The 18,279-nt window shown below is 44.2% G+C and overlaps 1 protein-coding gene across 1 annotated transcript in view; it reads right to left on the minus strand.

Annotated features, from left to right (window-relative positions):
- The window catches only part of RFT1 (RFT1 homolog), a 35,668-nt gene that overhangs the window by 10,085 nt on the left and 7,304 nt on the right, over window positions 1-18,279 (minus strand). The window contains exons 4-10 of the mRNA XM_007081902.3: window positions 18,055-18,244; window positions 17,180-17,281; window positions 12,637-12,774; window positions 5,778-5,856; window positions 2,845-2,895; window positions 1,785-1,915; window positions 296-440 (exon numbers count right to left, since the gene is read on the minus strand). Of these exons, the coding sequence (XP_007081964.2) occupies window positions 296-440; window positions 1,785-1,915; window positions 2,845-2,895; window positions 5,778-5,856; window positions 12,637-12,774; window positions 17,180-17,281; window positions 18,055-18,244 (836 nt within the window). The remainder of the gene's footprint in view (window positions 1-295; window positions 441-1,784; window positions 1,916-2,844; window positions 2,896-5,777; window positions 5,857-12,636; window positions 12,775-17,179; window positions 17,282-18,054; window positions 18,245-18,279) is intronic.

Genomic DNA, 18,279 nt, shown 5'->3' on the forward strand with positions numbered 1-18,279 from the left:
GTGCACAGGGAAGTGCCCCGCAAGACACATCTTAAGCCTGGGAGGAGAGCCAAAGATTCATAATGACTTCTCCAAGTGAATTTGGGGGACTGGCTGATGTGGTGCCAAACCCCCCTAATGGTACCCAGATGTTTCTGACCTTGTATGAGGGGAACGGCCTCAGAATCCCAGCCACTGACAATGTCCCCTATACCGACAAGTATCAACCCATATGCATGCAAGTTTTTGAATTTCATAAGACTCTTCTATTTCTGTTTAGAAATTAGAATCAATCTGACAAAACTCTTGCACGTACCTGATCCAGAGCTAAGCATGACCCCTCCGTAGATATCCAAAGCCAGTTGAGAATAGGCAAAGCCAAAAACGGTGATGGTCAGGCCGGCCAGCAGGGCCAGCTTGAGCAGGGACTCCAACACGGTGGCGGCCACAGCCATGTCCTCCTGGGACAGGGGGAGAGGGAAGGAAGTTGGATGAATCATGAGCTAAAGAAAAACTTCACATCTGGCCTTATCTCTCTTTGCTGTCTTACAGATCACTTGTTCACCTGCTGAGAGGCGTCACTGCTTTTCTGCAGCCTATGCTGTTTCCATGTCAATTAGCACGAAGGAAATGAAGGAAAAAAAGACAATCTGTGCCTTCTTAGGTAGTTCAGGGGAGGTCTGGTTTTTAACTCATTCAGGATAAGTTATTTCAAAGGTTGTTTAGGAAACATTAGCTTTCCTCTCTGATATTCTTTTTTTTTTTTTTTTTAACGTTTATTTATTTTTGAGAGAGAGAGGGAGAGACAGAGTGTGAGCTGAGAAGGGGCAGAGAGAGAGGGAGACACAGCATCTGAAGCAGGCTCCAGGCTGTCTGCACAGAGCCCGACGCGGGGCTCGAACCCACGAACTGTGAGATCATGACCTGAGCCGAAGTCTGGCACTTAACCAACTGAGCCACCCAGGCGCCCCTGGTATTTATTCTTAAATGGACAGCAAGTTTTTACATTGCTAGCCGGCTGGCTTTGTCAGTGTGCTTCTCCTGACAAACGTCTCCAAATTCTGACATTCCTGTCAAAGTATGCTTAGGAAAATATTCCTAAATCGACTGAGAACCAGTCAACTGTGCATAAACTGTATTTTTCAAAATGTCTTCTAAGACATGTAAGAGGGTGATTTAGCTTCCTTTTAATTCTAAGAGAAGTCAGACATTTTCGATGGTTTTAGAAAAAGGGAAGTTTCGACAACCAAATACGCCTGGATTAAAATCTCTTCTGTTATTTATCAATAGGAGTATATAGAAGAGTGTAGCTCTGGGCACTTCACGGTCTTTAAGAAGCTTATTAAGCAACTGGTGTGGTGAGTGACACCAAATGACCACATCCTTTTCTCCCCACGCCCTACACGAGCCTTGTCCCAGACTCTGCATCCTTCGGCTTGCCTGTGGTTCTTGAGAATGTGAGGATGGAGGAGGCAACCTCGATTCTTCCAGCTACGCCTAGACCAGGGGAGGGGTATGCGCCGTACTGGGGACGGCAGCAGAGAGTTCTGAGAAGGCTGGATCAAGAGTGAGCTTACAAAGAAGGACTAAGAATGAGAAGGGAGGGGCCAGCCAGGGCAAAGGGAGAAGGCTTCAAAAGAAGTGAGCTCAGAGTCCTACCATCATTTGGAAGGCGATGGAAGAATGAAATCTAGAAGGAAATTTCAGATCAAACAGAAGGGAAACTGGCTGCTGCACATTTCAGTCTGTTTACCCTGAAATTGGAGCATTCACCAGAGAGACAGTGACCTAAGAACCAAGACTACCTGCTTCTGAAGTGTGGCGTCCTTTCCTCTCTCTAGCACCTTGGCGAAAAATATGTAAAAACTCTCCTCTATTGGCTGGAAAATTAATCTGGCCACAAGGGAGCCAAGATTATTCACTATATCGTATACACCTACAAGAAAAAAAGGAAGAAACAATAATCCTACTAGTTTTCTGATTTGAGTTTTCATGGCACCATTAACATTCTTTCTAATTTAATTAAAAAACATTTTTTTTAAATGTTTTATTTATTCTTGAGAGAGAGAGAGAGACAAAGCATGAGTGAAGGAGGGGCAGAGCCAGAGAGGGACACAGAATCCGAAGCAGACTCCAGGCTCTAATCTGTCAGCACAGAGCTCAATGTGGGGCTTGAACTCACAAGCCCTGAGATCATGACCTGAGACAAAGTCAGACGCTCAACCGACTGAGCCACCCAGGTGCCCCACTAATTTAATTTTTTTAATGGAACTTTTTTGAGGTAATTATAGATTCACAGGTAGTTTTAAGAAATCACAGATCCATTACTCAGTTTCATGAATAGTAACATTTTGTGAGAGCAGGGCACAGTATTGCAGCTGGGATACTGACACTGACACAGTCAAGACAGAACATTTCCAGCACCAGCACTTTTTTTTAATAGAAATCATTAATGCCAAGTTGATTTAAAAATTTTTTTCTTTCCACTACTTCAGGATTATAGTCAAAAATAAATACAAAGAAAGTATTGAGACTTATCTAGCCGCACGATCACAGGGCAACTCTGTGACTGTGATGGCAAGCTCCCTTTTCTGTCAGTGCCCCCAAACCCCAGACGGACACCAGAGCTCTGCAGGAACCAGGGGATCTCAACAGAGAACCTGCCACCCGAGTCACAAGAGAGGGGGCGGTCAGTACACTCTATATATTTACAGAAACCAACAATTTTCAATCTTTAGGAATCATTTTTTTCCAATCTTCATCTTTTATAATCATCAGGTATATTTTTCATTAACTGTATCAAACCGCAGAGAAAACTATTACTAATTATCTACTAATGGTGTTCACTACAGAATTTCATCTTACCCTGATCGCCAAAATTTAACACGTTCAAAAAGGTCATTACATATCGCTCGCCTACAAATAGAAAACCAAAATAATTAGCATTTCAAGGGCACATTATTTTCTTGTTTCCTTTTCTCTTATCGACTATCAACTTTCCAGCTGGCAAATAGTCTCAAAGGAGAAAAATTATATAGTCAGTTAAAGACATGTTCTTAATATTGATTTCAAACAAGATTCTATCCATAATCTCAAAATAGTAATAACGGCAAGTGATGGGGGATTTATTGACAGCAAATCTCCAAACCAGTTAAATTGAAACAAAAACAAAATCAATAAGACCAGTCTGATAACTTAAAAAAAGGGAGGAAGGTAAGATTACTATATGTTAATAATAAAAATGACTGTTCCAAATTTTAAGTGTAGGTTCTGTGAAATGAGAGGTCCATGATTATGTGCACAGGCTCATCAGGTTTCCTCCTTGTGTGGCCCACTGTGGATGGATGGAGCTCTGAGCAGTGCCCACAGCCGTAAAGGGCAAATTCTCACTTCCTAGAAACTTGCTCAAAAAGGAAAGCGATATTCAGAGACTAGAAGCAGTGAGGATCTTCTCTCAAGTCTCCCTTTGGTCCTCCCTGCACCCTCTCAGACTCAGCCCACATGACCACAGGACATCACTAGCTCCTATCTGTGTCTCTGCACTGCCTTGATCCATCCTCATTGCTAACAGTCCCAGCTTCTGCAAATACAGATCTTAAGGTGACCCCTGCTTTCACACCTTTAAATGGCTCTTGATGTTTACAAAAAGTCCAGGCTCCGTAATTCTGCACCTGAGGCCTTTTGTAAATCGACCCCAGGCTATCTTTTCAGCTTTCCTTCACCAACCTCATCCCCACCTACCATCACATAGTCATCCTCTGCTTTGCCCCATCAGGCTTTAGCCCCTCCAGCTGCTCTGCTTCAGGCTGGGCCCCTCCTGCTCCCAGCCTCCACTCTAAGCATGCTGGCCACCTAGACTGGCTTTTCCACAGGAACCTCTATGTGTTCTGGTACAAGCGGCTTCTCCTTCCCAACTCTGTAAGCTCCCTGGGGAAGGAACCACATCTCCCTCACATTGCTGTCCCTTGTTTCCTAGCAGAGCTCCAGGAAATGCGAGGGCACTCGAAAGAGCTAATGTTTCCAAGTATAGCTCTCGCAGCCCTGGTTCAAAGCTAACCACACAACTGTTTGTGTCTCTGGTGAGAGAATGAGCTCCTTGAGGCTGTGGCCTGTAACTCATTCATCTGTGTATTCTCAGCACCTGGCACACAGTGTTCAGGAAATGTGGGGGCAGAAGTTAACAGCACCTATATTTTTGCTATTACAATGAATGATTTCAACTGTTTTTTAGAGTTGTAGTTTGTAGATAAAAAGAACCTCGTGGGGGTGGTCCTTGTCCAGCCACTTCCTCGTTTCACAGCCATGGAGATGAAAGCCCTGAGAGGTTCCTAACAGCCCTGGGCAGTCAGGCCAGGGTGGCCCCACCGTGGAAGCCATCGGTATCACATTCAGGCCTGGCTAACTCACACCTGTTGCCACAAACCTAGCCACTACAATCTAGACAATCAGGCCATCGCTTGACTGGATCCACTTCTTAACTCATTTCAGTTGCTCTTAAAACTCTGGGAGGAAAACAAAGTGCATAAAAGCAAATGCCCTTTCCAAACTCCTTCCAATGATTTTCCCATTCTAACAACGTGAACTATCACAATATACAATTTCACTACAGATACCTTTATCAATAAAATTTGTTGAACACTGATCACAAGCAGTCCCAGCAGGGTTCTGGGGAGACGGTGGTAAACAGCACATCCTGCTCCCAAGCAACATAGAGGTAAGGCACCTTCACTCAGCTCTCCAAAGGCTTCTGACCTTACTTTCCCCAGAAGTCCTATGAGTGAGTTTCACTTTTGTAATGGCAATGTTACAGACTCAGGCTAGAAATAAGCACTGTCAAAGCTCAAGAGCCCTCAGAGCCCTCCTGGTTCTATGCCTTAACTCACAGACGGGGAAAGTGGCTCAGGGGAGTTACTTCCCTTTGGAACCATAATTAATGAAAAATAAAGACAGGGGAAAAAAGGAAAATAACGAGATAATAATAATGATGATTATATTAGAATGCTAGAATTATAGGGAACTTTCTATTTTCTAAAATTTTTGTAATGAATTATATTATTTTTATAATTAAAATATAATTTTTTGAAAAGATTTAAAAACATGTTCAGTAACAAATATGTATGTGTACGACATATGACATTTATGCGGAGAGAAGCCACTGCCTTTACTGGCTTCCAGCTGCCTCCAGCCTCACTCTCTGAGCTACAGCTGGGCATAAATAAACCAATACACACATGGAGAAAGACTAGCTGTATGTGCAGCTCTGTGCCAACCCTCTGCCTGCATTGCTCTGTCACTGTTAAACTGGAAAGCTTTAAGAAACTGGAAGCCTGGCCACACTATCACATAAGGGTGACTCTGACTGCTTAAAAAAATAAAATGATGAAAACTCGGTTCTTAAAAAAAAAAAAGTTCAAAAAAAGAAATGTCTAAAAAGTTAGGACAGGATAATGAGATTATGGATAATTTTCTTTATTTTCCAAGTTTTGTGTAATTCATAAAGAACTTGCATAATACATTTCTTTAAATGATAAAACATGGGGTTTAGGAATTAGATGTGGATTCAAATTAAATCGTTCCTCATTACTGTAGGACCCTGTAGAAATTAGATAATGGCACTGACCCTCGGTATGTAAATGTCAGTGTCCTCCTTATTTAAAAAGCTCCAATTTCTGAGGTTCCTCAGGTCAGGGAGCTCTATAAAGCAAATGGTCCAGGTCTAGGTAATCAGCAGTTCCGTGAAATTCCCTCACCTATATATACTATGGTATCCAGACTGCTCAGGGTGACCTTTCACTTACCTTCTGTCAAGATCTGCTTCAAGAAAGACTGTTTGAAAAAACTCCAAGTCAGTTTAGCCTCTTTCCAATTTACAAAAGCCTAGAAGAGAAAACAAAACAAAAACAAAATCTCCCAGGCATTGCAAGTCTAAGGGTACAATAATGCTACACGAGAGGGAAACTCATTTTGGTGCCTAAATCCCAATTTGGAGAGTGTCCATTAATTTTTCATTTAATGCTAAGCACACAGAAGGCAACCAACAAATCCTGGCAAATCCTAGCAAAGAGCTTCCACTGCTAAACATGAAGACAAAGTCCTAGGTGGAAAGAGCCTCTCTGTAAAGGGCCTACAAAGATTCATTCACTGAGACCCCTAAGGAACTGTGCTATCCCCTTGTTGCACAGATGGTAAGCTGACCGTATCTAACACACAGCTCACAGTCGTTTATCTCCTTGAGATAGGTCTGAAGCATTCCAAGCTGCAGAACAAATTCTGCTCCACACACCCCACATCTTAATGCTGTATTTTGCCATCCAGGGTCCCTTTATACAAAGTATATGAGCTTTGCTTGTGTATTTCAAAAGGGAGCCGGGCTTCCCAGGTCAGTCAAACCACTCAAAATGGTTATGATACAGGGGAGGAAAAAACAAACCCAAAACTTTTGATATGGCTCTTCCAAAACTCCCAGGGAGGCACCAAACTGCCCATTTCCTAAGGATAGGAAGGTAAGGAGAAAGTAAATGCTTAGGAAGGGCAGAGTTTAACCTGTAAGACACAGGCAGTCTCAAGGCCAGACTGCTGACCACAAACTGGAAGAGTGGAGCAGCTAGCTGGATGTGACTTTTGTCTTTCTATCTCCCCCAGTTCCCTCTGGAGGCCCCTCCTCTCTCATGTAGGCATCCTGAGATCCCATAATGTTCAGTCTAGGTGTTAGGTTCTTAATCTCAGGGTACCTGCATTTTGAAAAATTCTTATTAACTCAAAGTGATGACTTTGAAAGGGAGGATTTCAGGGGGGCTCTTTGGGAGGAAAGGGGTGAATCACAAAGGCCAAGTCCACTCCACCTCTCCAAAAGATCAGTTACAGCTATGGAAGTTGGCCCAAGGGCAGATGTGGAACCTGTCCCGATCACATGAACCCCTGATCTTGGCCCCAAAACCATCTGTGTAGAGCACGGCTGTCCAGTGGAAATATAATGCAGGCTATATATATCATTTTAAATTTTACAGCAGCCACAGTGAACAGTAAAAGGGAAATAAAATTATTTTAGTATATTTTATTTAGCCCAAAATATTATCATTTCAACATGTAAAAAAATATTAGAGGCATTTCATATTATCTTTTTCATATTAAGTCTTTGAAATCCAGTGCTTATGGTGTGCTTACGGCCCGTCTCAATGTCCAGGGTAGCTGGTGGCTACCATTCAGGACAGAGGAAGTCTAGAGCATCCCTTAAAAACGAAGGTCATTTTCAGGCTTCAAATATCTTCACTCCTTGTTTTCAGAGCGTTTCTTCTAGACACTGTGAGGACAAGCCTGAATCTCCCAAGCCATGCTGTCCTCAGAGCATCACTGGACCTGGAGCAGATGCCATGGGGAGCACTAACCCAGGAGTAAATCTTCCCCAGTGTCAAGGAAATTGGGCATCTCCTTTCCCAACAGCAAAAAGCGCCAGAGTACCTACCACCACTAGGGGCACTGTGAGCCACATCATCACCAGCACTGATCCCTCCCTTAGCTCCAGGGGAGCCATGGGCAGCTCGCCTGCACCCCAATGCCAAGTGGTCCTTTTTGGCTGGGTGGGGGGTGGGGGGTGCTGCATAGCAGTGCCTGAGCTCTTTTCAAAGGAAATGAACAGTTACAGCTGCCCATGGGGCTTTTGTGAAGCCTACTTGCCAGGAGGTTGTAAATGGGGTTGGGAAGATGACTGAACTCTAAAAGATTGTTTACCAGGGGCACCTGGGTGGCTCAGTTGGTTAAGTGTCCAACTTCGGCTCAGGTCATGATCTCACAGTTCCTGGGTTCAAACCCCACGTCGGGCTTGCTGCTGACAGCTCAGAGGCTGGAGCATGCTTCTGATTCTGTGTGTGTCTCTCTCTCTGCTCCTCTCCTACTCATGCTCTGTCTCTCTCTCTCTCTCTCTCTCTCAAAAATAAACATTAAAAAAAAAAAAAGATTGTTTACCAGAGTGAAATCTTGACACTGTATTTGACCTGAAAGCTCACACGTGAGCATTCCATTCTCCTAATGCCTTCAATTTAAATGGACCCACAGTTTAGAAGGAATGGTCACACTGCTTACTATCTCCAAAATGCTCATTCAGGACATAGAGACAGGAAGTCTGATCAGAGACTGGATTTCTTCTCAGTGGTCTCTGCTGAGAAGAAGTGGGAGAAAAGAAGCAGCACATTCTTTGGGCTTTTACTATTTTGTTTAGGATGGATATGTCACTTGGCAGGAGGTCAAAGAGGCCTATTTCACAAGAGCTAGGTTGGTACTGCTTAGCTGGTCTACGTGGCTGTGCATTTCTCTGGAATCCCCTGACCAACAAGCCATTCCATTGCCTCCTGTACTGATGGAGAAATAGAGGCGTGGATGGCAAAAGGTAATGGGCAGAACCACAGCGGAATGTCTGCAATCTGAACTTGGGGGCTCACAATGCTTTAATGGGTCACTCTTCCCCTTTCCAAACTCTCCTGCCTTAGGACGGTCCAGAAGCCACGTGCCTCCCACACTGACAACAGTCACCAGGGAGTCTGCAGCCACGGTCTAGTCTCCATATCACCTCCACATCCCACATAGTACCCCTTCCTCTCCCTCTTGCTCTGGGCCTATGGCCTCTGCCCCAGCTGTGTTCACGCTCATATGTCCTCTGACTGTCCTCATCACTTCTCATCTGGACTGCCTCCTCATGAGCTTCTTCACTTCCAGCCTCTTCTCTAGCTCATCCTGCTGGGAGGGTTCAGGCTTTGGAGTCAAGCTCACAGACTGAGGCTCAAACTGCAGGTCCCAACTTCTTAGTGCTAAGCCTCAGTTTTCTCATATGCAAAATGGGATAAGGAGTCTATCTCCTGGTATGAGGACTGAATGAGAGAAAACAAGACACTTGATAAATCTGAAACAGATGGTAAGTTCCTCGACACAGGCACCTGGATCACAGCTCTGTTCACAAACCTTTCATTAGGCTCCGCTGCCCCTGAATCAAGCCCACGCTCCACAGCACCAAGGCCACCTCTATCTGGCCTTAGCCCAGCAGGCCATAAACTCCTTCCACCTTGTTTCCTCTCCCCTCCCCCACTGTTCAGCCAACCTAAGTACCCCAGTCATCTCTGCAATCCCAGTGCCAACACAGTGATGGGCAGATAATGGGGCCCAAGCAAACGTCTTCTTCCCGCAGCCACAAGTGAGCATTTCTACCACACATGCCCATTCACCTCTGTCCACCCATGTGTCAAGGCCCAGTTCAAAAGTAGCTTCCTCCAAGAAGCCTTCCTCAATGCTGCTGCATGAATTCATCAGTCCCTTCCCTGTGCTTCTATTTTGTCAACACTACACACACACACTGTCTTGCAATGGTTAGTTGAGTACACATCTTATCTCCCCATCACAATGCAAGTTCTGAGGGCAGGGACCCCACTCAGGGCACCTGGTACAGTGCTTAACACAGAATACTGCTTCTGACATGCTTGCTGTGTTAAATGCCTCAGCTTTACTTAAATATTAGCAGATCTCTCATATGAAATTACTCAGAAGTGGGGCGCCTGGGTGGCTCAGTCGGTTGAGCGGCTGACTTCGGCTCAGGTCATGATCTTGTGGTCCGTGAGTTCGAGCCCCACGTCGGGCTCTGTGCTGACAGCTCAGAGCCTGGAGCCTGCTTCCGATTCTGTGTCTCCCTCTCTCTCTGACCCTCCCCCATTCATGCTCTGTCTCTCTCTGTCTCAAAAATAAAATAAACGTTAAAAAAAAATTAAAAAAAAATCACTCAGAAGTGTCAAAAAATAGAAAAGATCTAAAAGCAGCCATTATTTGAAGTATCACTTATTTATTTTAAGGCTAAGTAAGTCTCTTTTGCAGAAGATGGAATTCTACAAGTACAGGAAATAAATCTCCCATTTTGGTCAAATTGATTTTGAATGGAATTGACCAGCTCTCTATGTGGGAACCCCCAGTGCAGAAAACTGCTCCCAAGGGTCAAGGTAGGTACATGCTGCTGGTGGTAAAGCCATCCACTGCATTCAGATGCAGCTCATTTCTTTTCTCTTAAAAAAAACAAAAAACAAAAAACAACTTGAATAATGAATTGTTCCACCTAGAACTTCCCAATTTTTAAGTCAACAAATAACTACTTTGGGCAATAAGCCAATTTCTTCTGGAAGACTACACAGCAGGGAGATTAAAAACACAGACTAAGATTAGTTCACAGATACAAGTTAGAGAGAAGTGGGTCCAAATTCAGATGTGGGATTTTGGTTTGGTCAGTTAACTACTCTGAACCTCAGTTTTCTCATCTGTGAAATGGAGACAATATCTCATAAGGTTATTACTATGAGGTTTAAGCACATGAATCCATGTAAAGTGCTTAGCAGAGTGCCACTCACAGAGTAAGCATGCAGTCAGTGGTAGTTATTATAAACAGTTCTTTGTTGAAGTTCAAATACTTTCACAATTCCTTAAGTCTTCAAAGGGGCCTCACAGGTTGTGCAGACTAATTATCTCACCTTAAAAATAAGGCCCCTGAGGGGAGCCTGGGTGGCTCAGTCAGCTGAGTGTCAGACTTCGGCTCAGGTCATGATCTCATGATTCGTGGGTTTGAGCCCTACATCGGGCTCTGTGCTGACAGCTCAGAGCCTGGAGCCTGCTTAGGATTCTGTGTCTCCCTCTCTCTCTGCCCCTCCCCCACTCATGCTCACTCATGCGCTCTCTCTCCCTCTCTCTCTCTCAAAAATAAATAAATCATTAAAAAAAGAAAATAAGGACCCTGAGGTCTGGAGAGAGTGATGCAGGCTTCATATCAGCATCCCATAGCTGCCTCCCAAAAGCACAGGAAGCTCCCTGAGGCCCAGCAATCACTTTACATATCTGTATCCCAGACAGCACTTGGCAGAGGGCTGTGCTCTGTCAGCAAGAATGGCTCACTGTGTGTAACAGGTACACATACCTTCTCATGGTCAAGACTTCTGTCCCAGAAATATGAGCCTGGGTGCCTTCAGGACGGAGTGCCAGATCAAACCACTGGGTTCCTGCCCCGATGCCACCAGCGTCTGCTTTGCTAGGATGTGCCGGTGGAGCTATCCCTACTGAGAGCAGCAGCGGCATGGGGGGCGGGGGCATGGTATCAGCTGTCACTTATGGACACCCACCTGTGCCAGCCATGGTGTTAAGTATTCAGATGCCCCATCTCATCCCGTTCCTACAAGCACCTTAGGAGAAAGGTACTTTTAGTATCCCCATTTGACAGACGAGTAAACTACAGCTCAGAGTTGTACGCCCACCACAGAATTAAATACACACTGAGGCTCTTTTCATTACCCTCTCCTTGCCTGTGTTAATAGTCCAAATGCTCTTTTCCAAAATACTGCCAGGCCCAGGGGCTGGCCCGGTATGAAAAGCTGCTCTGTGGGCAGGTGGCAGAAGCTCTACGCAGGAGAAGCGATCCCGAGTCCTTATCCTCCAAGTCTGCAGATGAGGCAGCATGGTATCTCAAAACTGCCATGCTGATTTAGGCTAAAGGTGAGATCTGTGTGATTGGAATGGAGAACTCTTATCTAACAAATGAGAACATATCTGGCTTTGTTACATAACATCTGGTCTTTCTTGAAAAGCTGTCTAACAGGATTCCATAAGTTCTGAGACTTATATCTCAAATACTTTCCTACTTTCTCAAGTAATCACAAAAGAGGAATAAGGAGAAGTCCAGCTGAAGCCTCACCTCCACTACGTGCACCACATGTGGGCGGCAAACAAGTATGGGAAAAGGGAAAGTGAGTCGGCCCAGTTCACAAAGCATCTGAGCAGAGGCAACGTGGCATAACATCACGTGTACCACGCCGGGGCCACAGGCAGCAGTGACCCCACCAGAGTCAGGAAATAGAAGTCAAATGGACTGAGAGCTGGAGAGTTCAGAAGAAAAAGGTTATTCCTCGCTCCCACACATCAGCAGCTAGAATCCTTAGTGGTCTACATGGGAAAGTGGGTCACCGGAGAGACTGGCCTGACACTAGGTAATGGAGCTCTGGAGGGGTCACCCTGCATTGTCAGCAGGCTGGACCATTTGTGCTGGAAGGCAGTCCTGAGAAAAACCAAGACACAGCAAAACAGAGAGTGGCCCGCGGTGGTTACAGCCTGTGCTCTGTGGCGATTCAAGCCACTCCAGGCTCCTGCCCTCACTCTGACCCTCACCTCGGGCAGATATTTAGTCTCTAAGCCTCAGTTCCTTAACCCTAAAATTGCAATAATAATGTCAGGCAAACAGAGTTGGTATAAGCATTAAATAAGGCACGAAAGCACCCAGCATAGGAGCTAGCAAAGTGGTTCTCGAGGGGGGCAGTTTTATCCCCCAGGGGACATTTGTGTCTGGAGACATTTTTGGTTATTACAGCTGAGAGGTGGTAGCTACTGGCAACTACTGGGTTAAGATCAAGAATGCTGCTAAACATCCTACAATCTACAAGACAGCCCCCACAACAAAGAATTATCTAGCCCAAAATGTCAACAATGTCAAGGCTGAGAAACCTTGGCCTAGCACTTAGTGAGCACTCAATAAATATAAGCTATGGAACTATCCTTGCTATTATAGCAATAAACAGGAAAGTAATAGTTTCTTCCTTTCAAGGATAATGAGGATCTGTGATTAAAATGATAAGAGAATGTATTACTTACTCTACTTCTTGTAATACTGGGTAACATATCTGTCATTCTGGAGACAGGAAGAGTCTGTTGCTTGGTTGATTCTGAGGAGCCCAATAACTTTGTGAAATAAATAACATAGCAGAGCACCAGAACTGCAGTATAGAAAAGCTGAAAAAAGAAAATAATGGATTTAAATTGCACAGTTTTAATATAGGCAGAATTAAGATATAACTATGAATTTGACCTCAAAGGCCAATCAAGAAATGGCTTGTGGTGCCTGGGTGGCTCAGTTGGTTAAGCATCCGACTCTTGATTTTGGCTCAGGTCATGATCTCACGGTTCGTGAGTATGAGCCCTGAATCAGGCTCTGTGCTGATGGCGCAGAGCCGGTTGGGATTCTCTCTCTCTCCCTCTCTCTGCCCTTCCCGCTCTCTCTCTCTCTCTCATCAATCAATCAATCAATCAATCAATCAGTCAATCTTAAAAAAAAGAGAAATAGAACCGTCTTTATTAACTGTACCTTCTAGCGAGCAATGCCCCACCCTCTGGAAAAGAGCACTACTCACTAAAAGCCAGCTCTGCTGGGGCATCTCTGGGAAAAGTGCTCCAAACCCTTGACCTGACTAGGAGAACAGTGCTTCCAGGCAGGCAGAACATAATTTCCATGACAGACATCCCATAGTGTCACCACCACAGCAATGTCACATATGTGCTCAAAATGTTTGTAGTTGGCCAAAGGAACGAGTCTCCCGCCTAGACAACACACCGTGAGGACCCATATGTGCTGTGCTAATATCCGGGGACTTGCCATCATCTAGGATGGGGGCTTTTCCATAAACCCAGGAAGCCTGTCACACTGTGATTACAAAGCAGAAAAAAGCTGTTGGCTCCCTCCTCTCAGTCCACTGTGTGGGCAAGGCAAGAGCTACTACAGGACAGGGGAGGGAGTCAGGGGGGTGATAGGAGGGCCCACGCTTCCCTCCACTCACCCAGGACAAAAGGGTGGCTTTTGGCCAGGAGCGGCAGCCTGGGGTTTTGTTTGCAGGTTGGGAGGAGTATCCAAACAGCCCCTTTCACAAGCTCTCTTCTTCCTTCTCTCCCCCCTGGGAACAGCAATGTGCACTAGCTCAGGAAGGAACAGGACCTCCAGGCCCCGCTTTCAATCTGGTAACGTCAGGTCTGCCCCTGTGGCAAAGGCACAGAGCAAGGAGAAAGGGGAGTCTTGTCTAGTGGGTTCAGGCTCCTCAGCTCTCCACCCTTATCCATGCCTGAGGACAGAGCCCGCCATCCACCATCCTTCTTTCATGCCTCAAGCCCTCTGAGACACAGCAGCTCTGCTGTGAGCCATAGCACCAGATGCAACATCTTCTGTGACAAGAGGACCCGTTCCCTACCTCCCTTCATCTTCCCACAGAGCAGCGCCTGGGGGCAGTAACAACCTGTGAGTAGTCTTCATGCACTGAATCCCAACTACATGATCCTTCCCTCTTTTTATTGGGAAAAATTCACATAACATGACGTTGACTATTTTAACCATTTTAAAACATACAATTCAGTGGCTTTTCATACATTCACAGTGCTGTACAACCATCACCACTATTTCATTCCAGAACATTTCCATCACTCCAAAAGGAAATTCTGTGCCCATTAAGCAGTCACTTTCTACTCCTCTGTCCCTGGCAATCAAATTCTGCTTTGTCTCTATGGACTTGCCTATTCTGGACATTTTATATTAATGGAATCATACAATAGGTGGCCTTTTGTGTCTGGCTTTGTTCATTTGGTATAATGTTTTCAAAGTTCATGGTGTCGTGGCACATTATCATTTTTATGGCTGAGTGATATTCCATGGCATTGATATGCCACATTTTGTTTATCCTTTCATCAGTTGATGAACATCTGGTTCTTTCCTCCTTTTGGCTATGGTGAATAGTGTTGCTGTGTACAAGTTGTTTGAACTCATGCTTTCATTCTTTTGGGTATATACCTAGGAGTGGAATTGCTGGGCATACATCAGTGCTACATTTAACTTTTTTTTTTAATGTTTATTTTTGACAGAGAGAGAGAGAGAGAGAGAGAGAGAGAGAGAGCACAAGCAGGGGAGGGGCAGAGAGACAGGGGGACAGAGGATCTGAAGTGGGCTCTGTGCTGACAGCAGAGGGCTCGATGCGGGAGATCATGACCTGAGCCAAAGTCCAACACTTAACCAACTGAACCACCCAGGCACCCCTACGTTTGAACCTTCTGAGGAACTGCCAAACTGTTTTCCACAGTGGCTGCACCATTTTATAGTCCCACCAGCAATGTATGAGGGTTCCAATTTCTCCATATCCTCAGCAACACTTGCTATTTTCTGGGTTTTATTTTTATTTTTTTTGATAACAGCCATCCTAATTAGTATAAAGTTATCTCATTATTTTTAATTCACATTTGCCTAATGACTGATGATATTAAGCATCTTTTCATGTGCTTATTGGCTATTTATTTGCATATCTTCTTTGGAAAAATGTTTATTCAGGTCCTTTACCCCCTTTTATTATTTATTTATTTATTTTATTATTTTTTTAATATGAAATTTATTGTCAAATTGGTTCCCATACAACACCCAGTGCTGATCCCAACAGGTGCCCTCCTCAATGTCCATCACCCGCTTCCCCCTCCCTCCCACCTCCAATCAACCCTCAGTTTATTCTCAGTTTTTAAGAGTCTCTTATGGTTTGCCTCCTTCCCTCTCTGTAACTTTTTTTCCCCTTCCCCTCCCCCATGGTCTTCTGTTAAGTTTCTCAGGATCCACATAAGAGTGAAAACATATGGTATCTGTCTTTCTCTGTATGACTTATGTCACTTAGCATAACACTCTCCAGTTCCCTCCACGTTGCTACAAAAGGCCATGTTTCATTCTTTCTCATTGCCAAGTAGTATCCCATTCCTTTACCCACTTTTAGGGTAGTCTGTCTTTTTGTTGTTGAGTTGTAAGAATTCTTTATATATTCTAAAGATGGGGTATTTGATATATGATGGGGTAAGGAGCTGTTTAAGGAGGAACCTGGAAGTGCATTGGACAAAGGAGAATCCCAGAGCCCTGGGCAGGGATCGCCTGCTGGTATGAGGCGCTGATGGCCCTCAGGCCTCTCATACAGACACTGACAGAGAATGTACCAGAGAAGAGCTCTCTGAAGTCTTATAATAAGAAAGCAAATAAACTTAGAATGAGCCTTGCTGACCTATGATGTATCCTGAGTGGGAGCTAGGACCATCAGAAAGTCATAATGCAAGCACCTTTCCCAAGAAGGGCCAACCAATAACTGGGCGTCTCCATGGCCTCCTGTTCTATTAGGAAGAATATATCAAAAACATGATGAATGCAGAGTACTGTAATCCCAGATCTAATAAAACATGGCAAAAATAATCACAAATAACTTCTCTAAAATATACAACTGTTTGCAAACTGCTTTTGGGAGGTAATTGTCATTCTTATAATATTATTTTTAAATCTACTTTTACTGTGTTCACAAATACATTTGCGGTTTTTGCTTAGGACACAGGAAAGACTTTCACTAAAACTGTGACTAAGAATTTTAATTTACCTTCCTATACATTAAGAAAAATTACAAACTGCTTTGTCCTATAAGATGTTCTGATATCTATCTGATCTTAGGTTTTGTTTTTAAAATGAGCACTATACTCTAGTCGTACTTTTATTCAAGCTACAGATATGAACTAGAACTAGAAACTGGGATGGCAACGAGGCCAGAGCTGCTGAAAGTGAGAGTGCGCCTGCTAACACTCAATTCATGCGCTCTGCATTGTGTGAGATTTCAATGCAAGCTTCAAACAGGCTTGGCAGAGTTTCTTCCTATCCTGAGAACAACTGATTAAAATCCAGGGAAAAAAAACGCACATGCAATTTGGTTCCCACCCCACTCCCTCACTGCTTTTCTCCCTCCTCCATGAGACAGTAAGACAATCAAAGGTGAGTTTGGTACAGGCTCGCCCACAGAACATCTAAAGGAGTTGTTATGTTTGACAATGAGGCCGAGTGCTGGGGCTTCACGGGGCCCCTGGGGATATCAGTAGCATCAGCACGTGGTGTAGAATGGACAGCCAAAAGAAAAGAACTGTCACGACCATCTTACTAGAGCTTCCAGCCTGCCTCACATGCATGAATACTGCAAATGTAAACCACACAGTAACGGGAACAAGAAGAAAAAAATCAGGGGCACGTGGGTAGCTCAGTCAGTTAAACTTTTGACTTTAGCTCAGGTCATGATCTCGCGGTCAGAGTTCGAGCTCCGCCTCAGGCTCTGTGCTGACAGCTCAGAGCCTGGAGCCTGCTTTGGATTCTGTCTCTCCCTCTCTCTCTCTGCCCATCTCCCACTTGTGCTCACTCACCCTTCCTCCCTCCCTCCCTCTCTTTCTTTCTTTCTTTCTTTCTTTCTTTCTTTCTTTCTTTCTTTCTCTCTCTCTCTCTCTCTCTCTCAGAAATAATAAATGAATAAACTTAAAAAAGAAGAAGAAGAAAATCAAATGGAGAAACCTAGATTATACAAAAGTGAAAAGCCATAACCCTTACCTGGGCCAAAGAGAAAATGTATAGCCCCCAGTGAGGCGACCATAGCACAAGAAAAGCTGTCAGGACACTCTTGAAGATGACCGACAGGCTCTCAGCAATCACCTGCAAATATGTAGTAAAGGGTGCACTTTACATTATTAAAAACTAAAGATGCACAGGAATGACAAATAGAAACCTGGGATAGTGGTTACCCCAGCAATGGGGGTGGGGCATGTGGTTAGACATAGCATGACAATGTTCTAGTTGGGCTGGGTGGTAAGTTCATAGATTTTCAGTATTATCATGCTTTAAGATTTACACATACAGCAGGGTGCCTGGGGGGCTCAGTTGATTAAGTGTCTGACTCTTGATTTCAGCTCAGGTCATGATCTCACGGTTTGTGAGTTCAAGCCCCGCATAGGGCTCTTTGCTTGGGATTCTCTCTCTCTCCCTCTCTGTGTCCCTCCCCAACTCACATTGTCCCTATTCTCTCAAAAATAAATAAACTTTAAAAAAAGATTTACACATACAGCATATATTCTTTTGTACATATTAAACAACAGATTTTAAAAGATGAAAAATTAATATTAGCACACAATTAAAAATAGAATCACTAGGAAAATCTGAAAAACCTTCACAGTCCTCTTAAATTCTTATCTAAGCTAATAACTTCCCTATTAGCAAACCTGTTTTTGCATTAATAGTATAGCAGATGTAAACTTAAGCCCAGCCCATCTGCCAAATTTCAAGGGAATGAATTAAACTGATCATGTTACCTTTTTCCAAATTTCTTTTTAAATGCAAATCTGAAAAAAATCATCACTCCTAGAAAATCTTTTTAAGAAACCACTCTTTCCCTTCTTCGAATTTCCCACTAGAGCAGAAGGCATGCTGACCTTGAGCTTGACAAACATCTGTGCTTGTGCCAAGACCCAGAAGGGCTCTCCCAGAAGCTCCACCACAGCCGAAAGACCGAACAACACCACTCCACTTCCATAGTGGGGGACGGCATTAGGATCAGGCACTTCCAGCAACTGTAACCACACCCAGCCCAGGAGCAAGGACCAAAACATACCCAGGGGGACCCTAGAAAAAGAAAAAAAAAATGTTTTTTTAATATG

The sequence above is a fragment of the Panthera tigris genome, chromosome A2, assembly GCF_018350195.1.
Source record: "Panthera tigris isolate Pti1 chromosome A2, P.tigris_Pti1_mat1.1, whole genome shotgun sequence".
NCBI classification, from domain to species: Eukaryota; Metazoa; Chordata; class Mammalia; order Carnivora; family Felidae; genus Panthera; species Panthera tigris.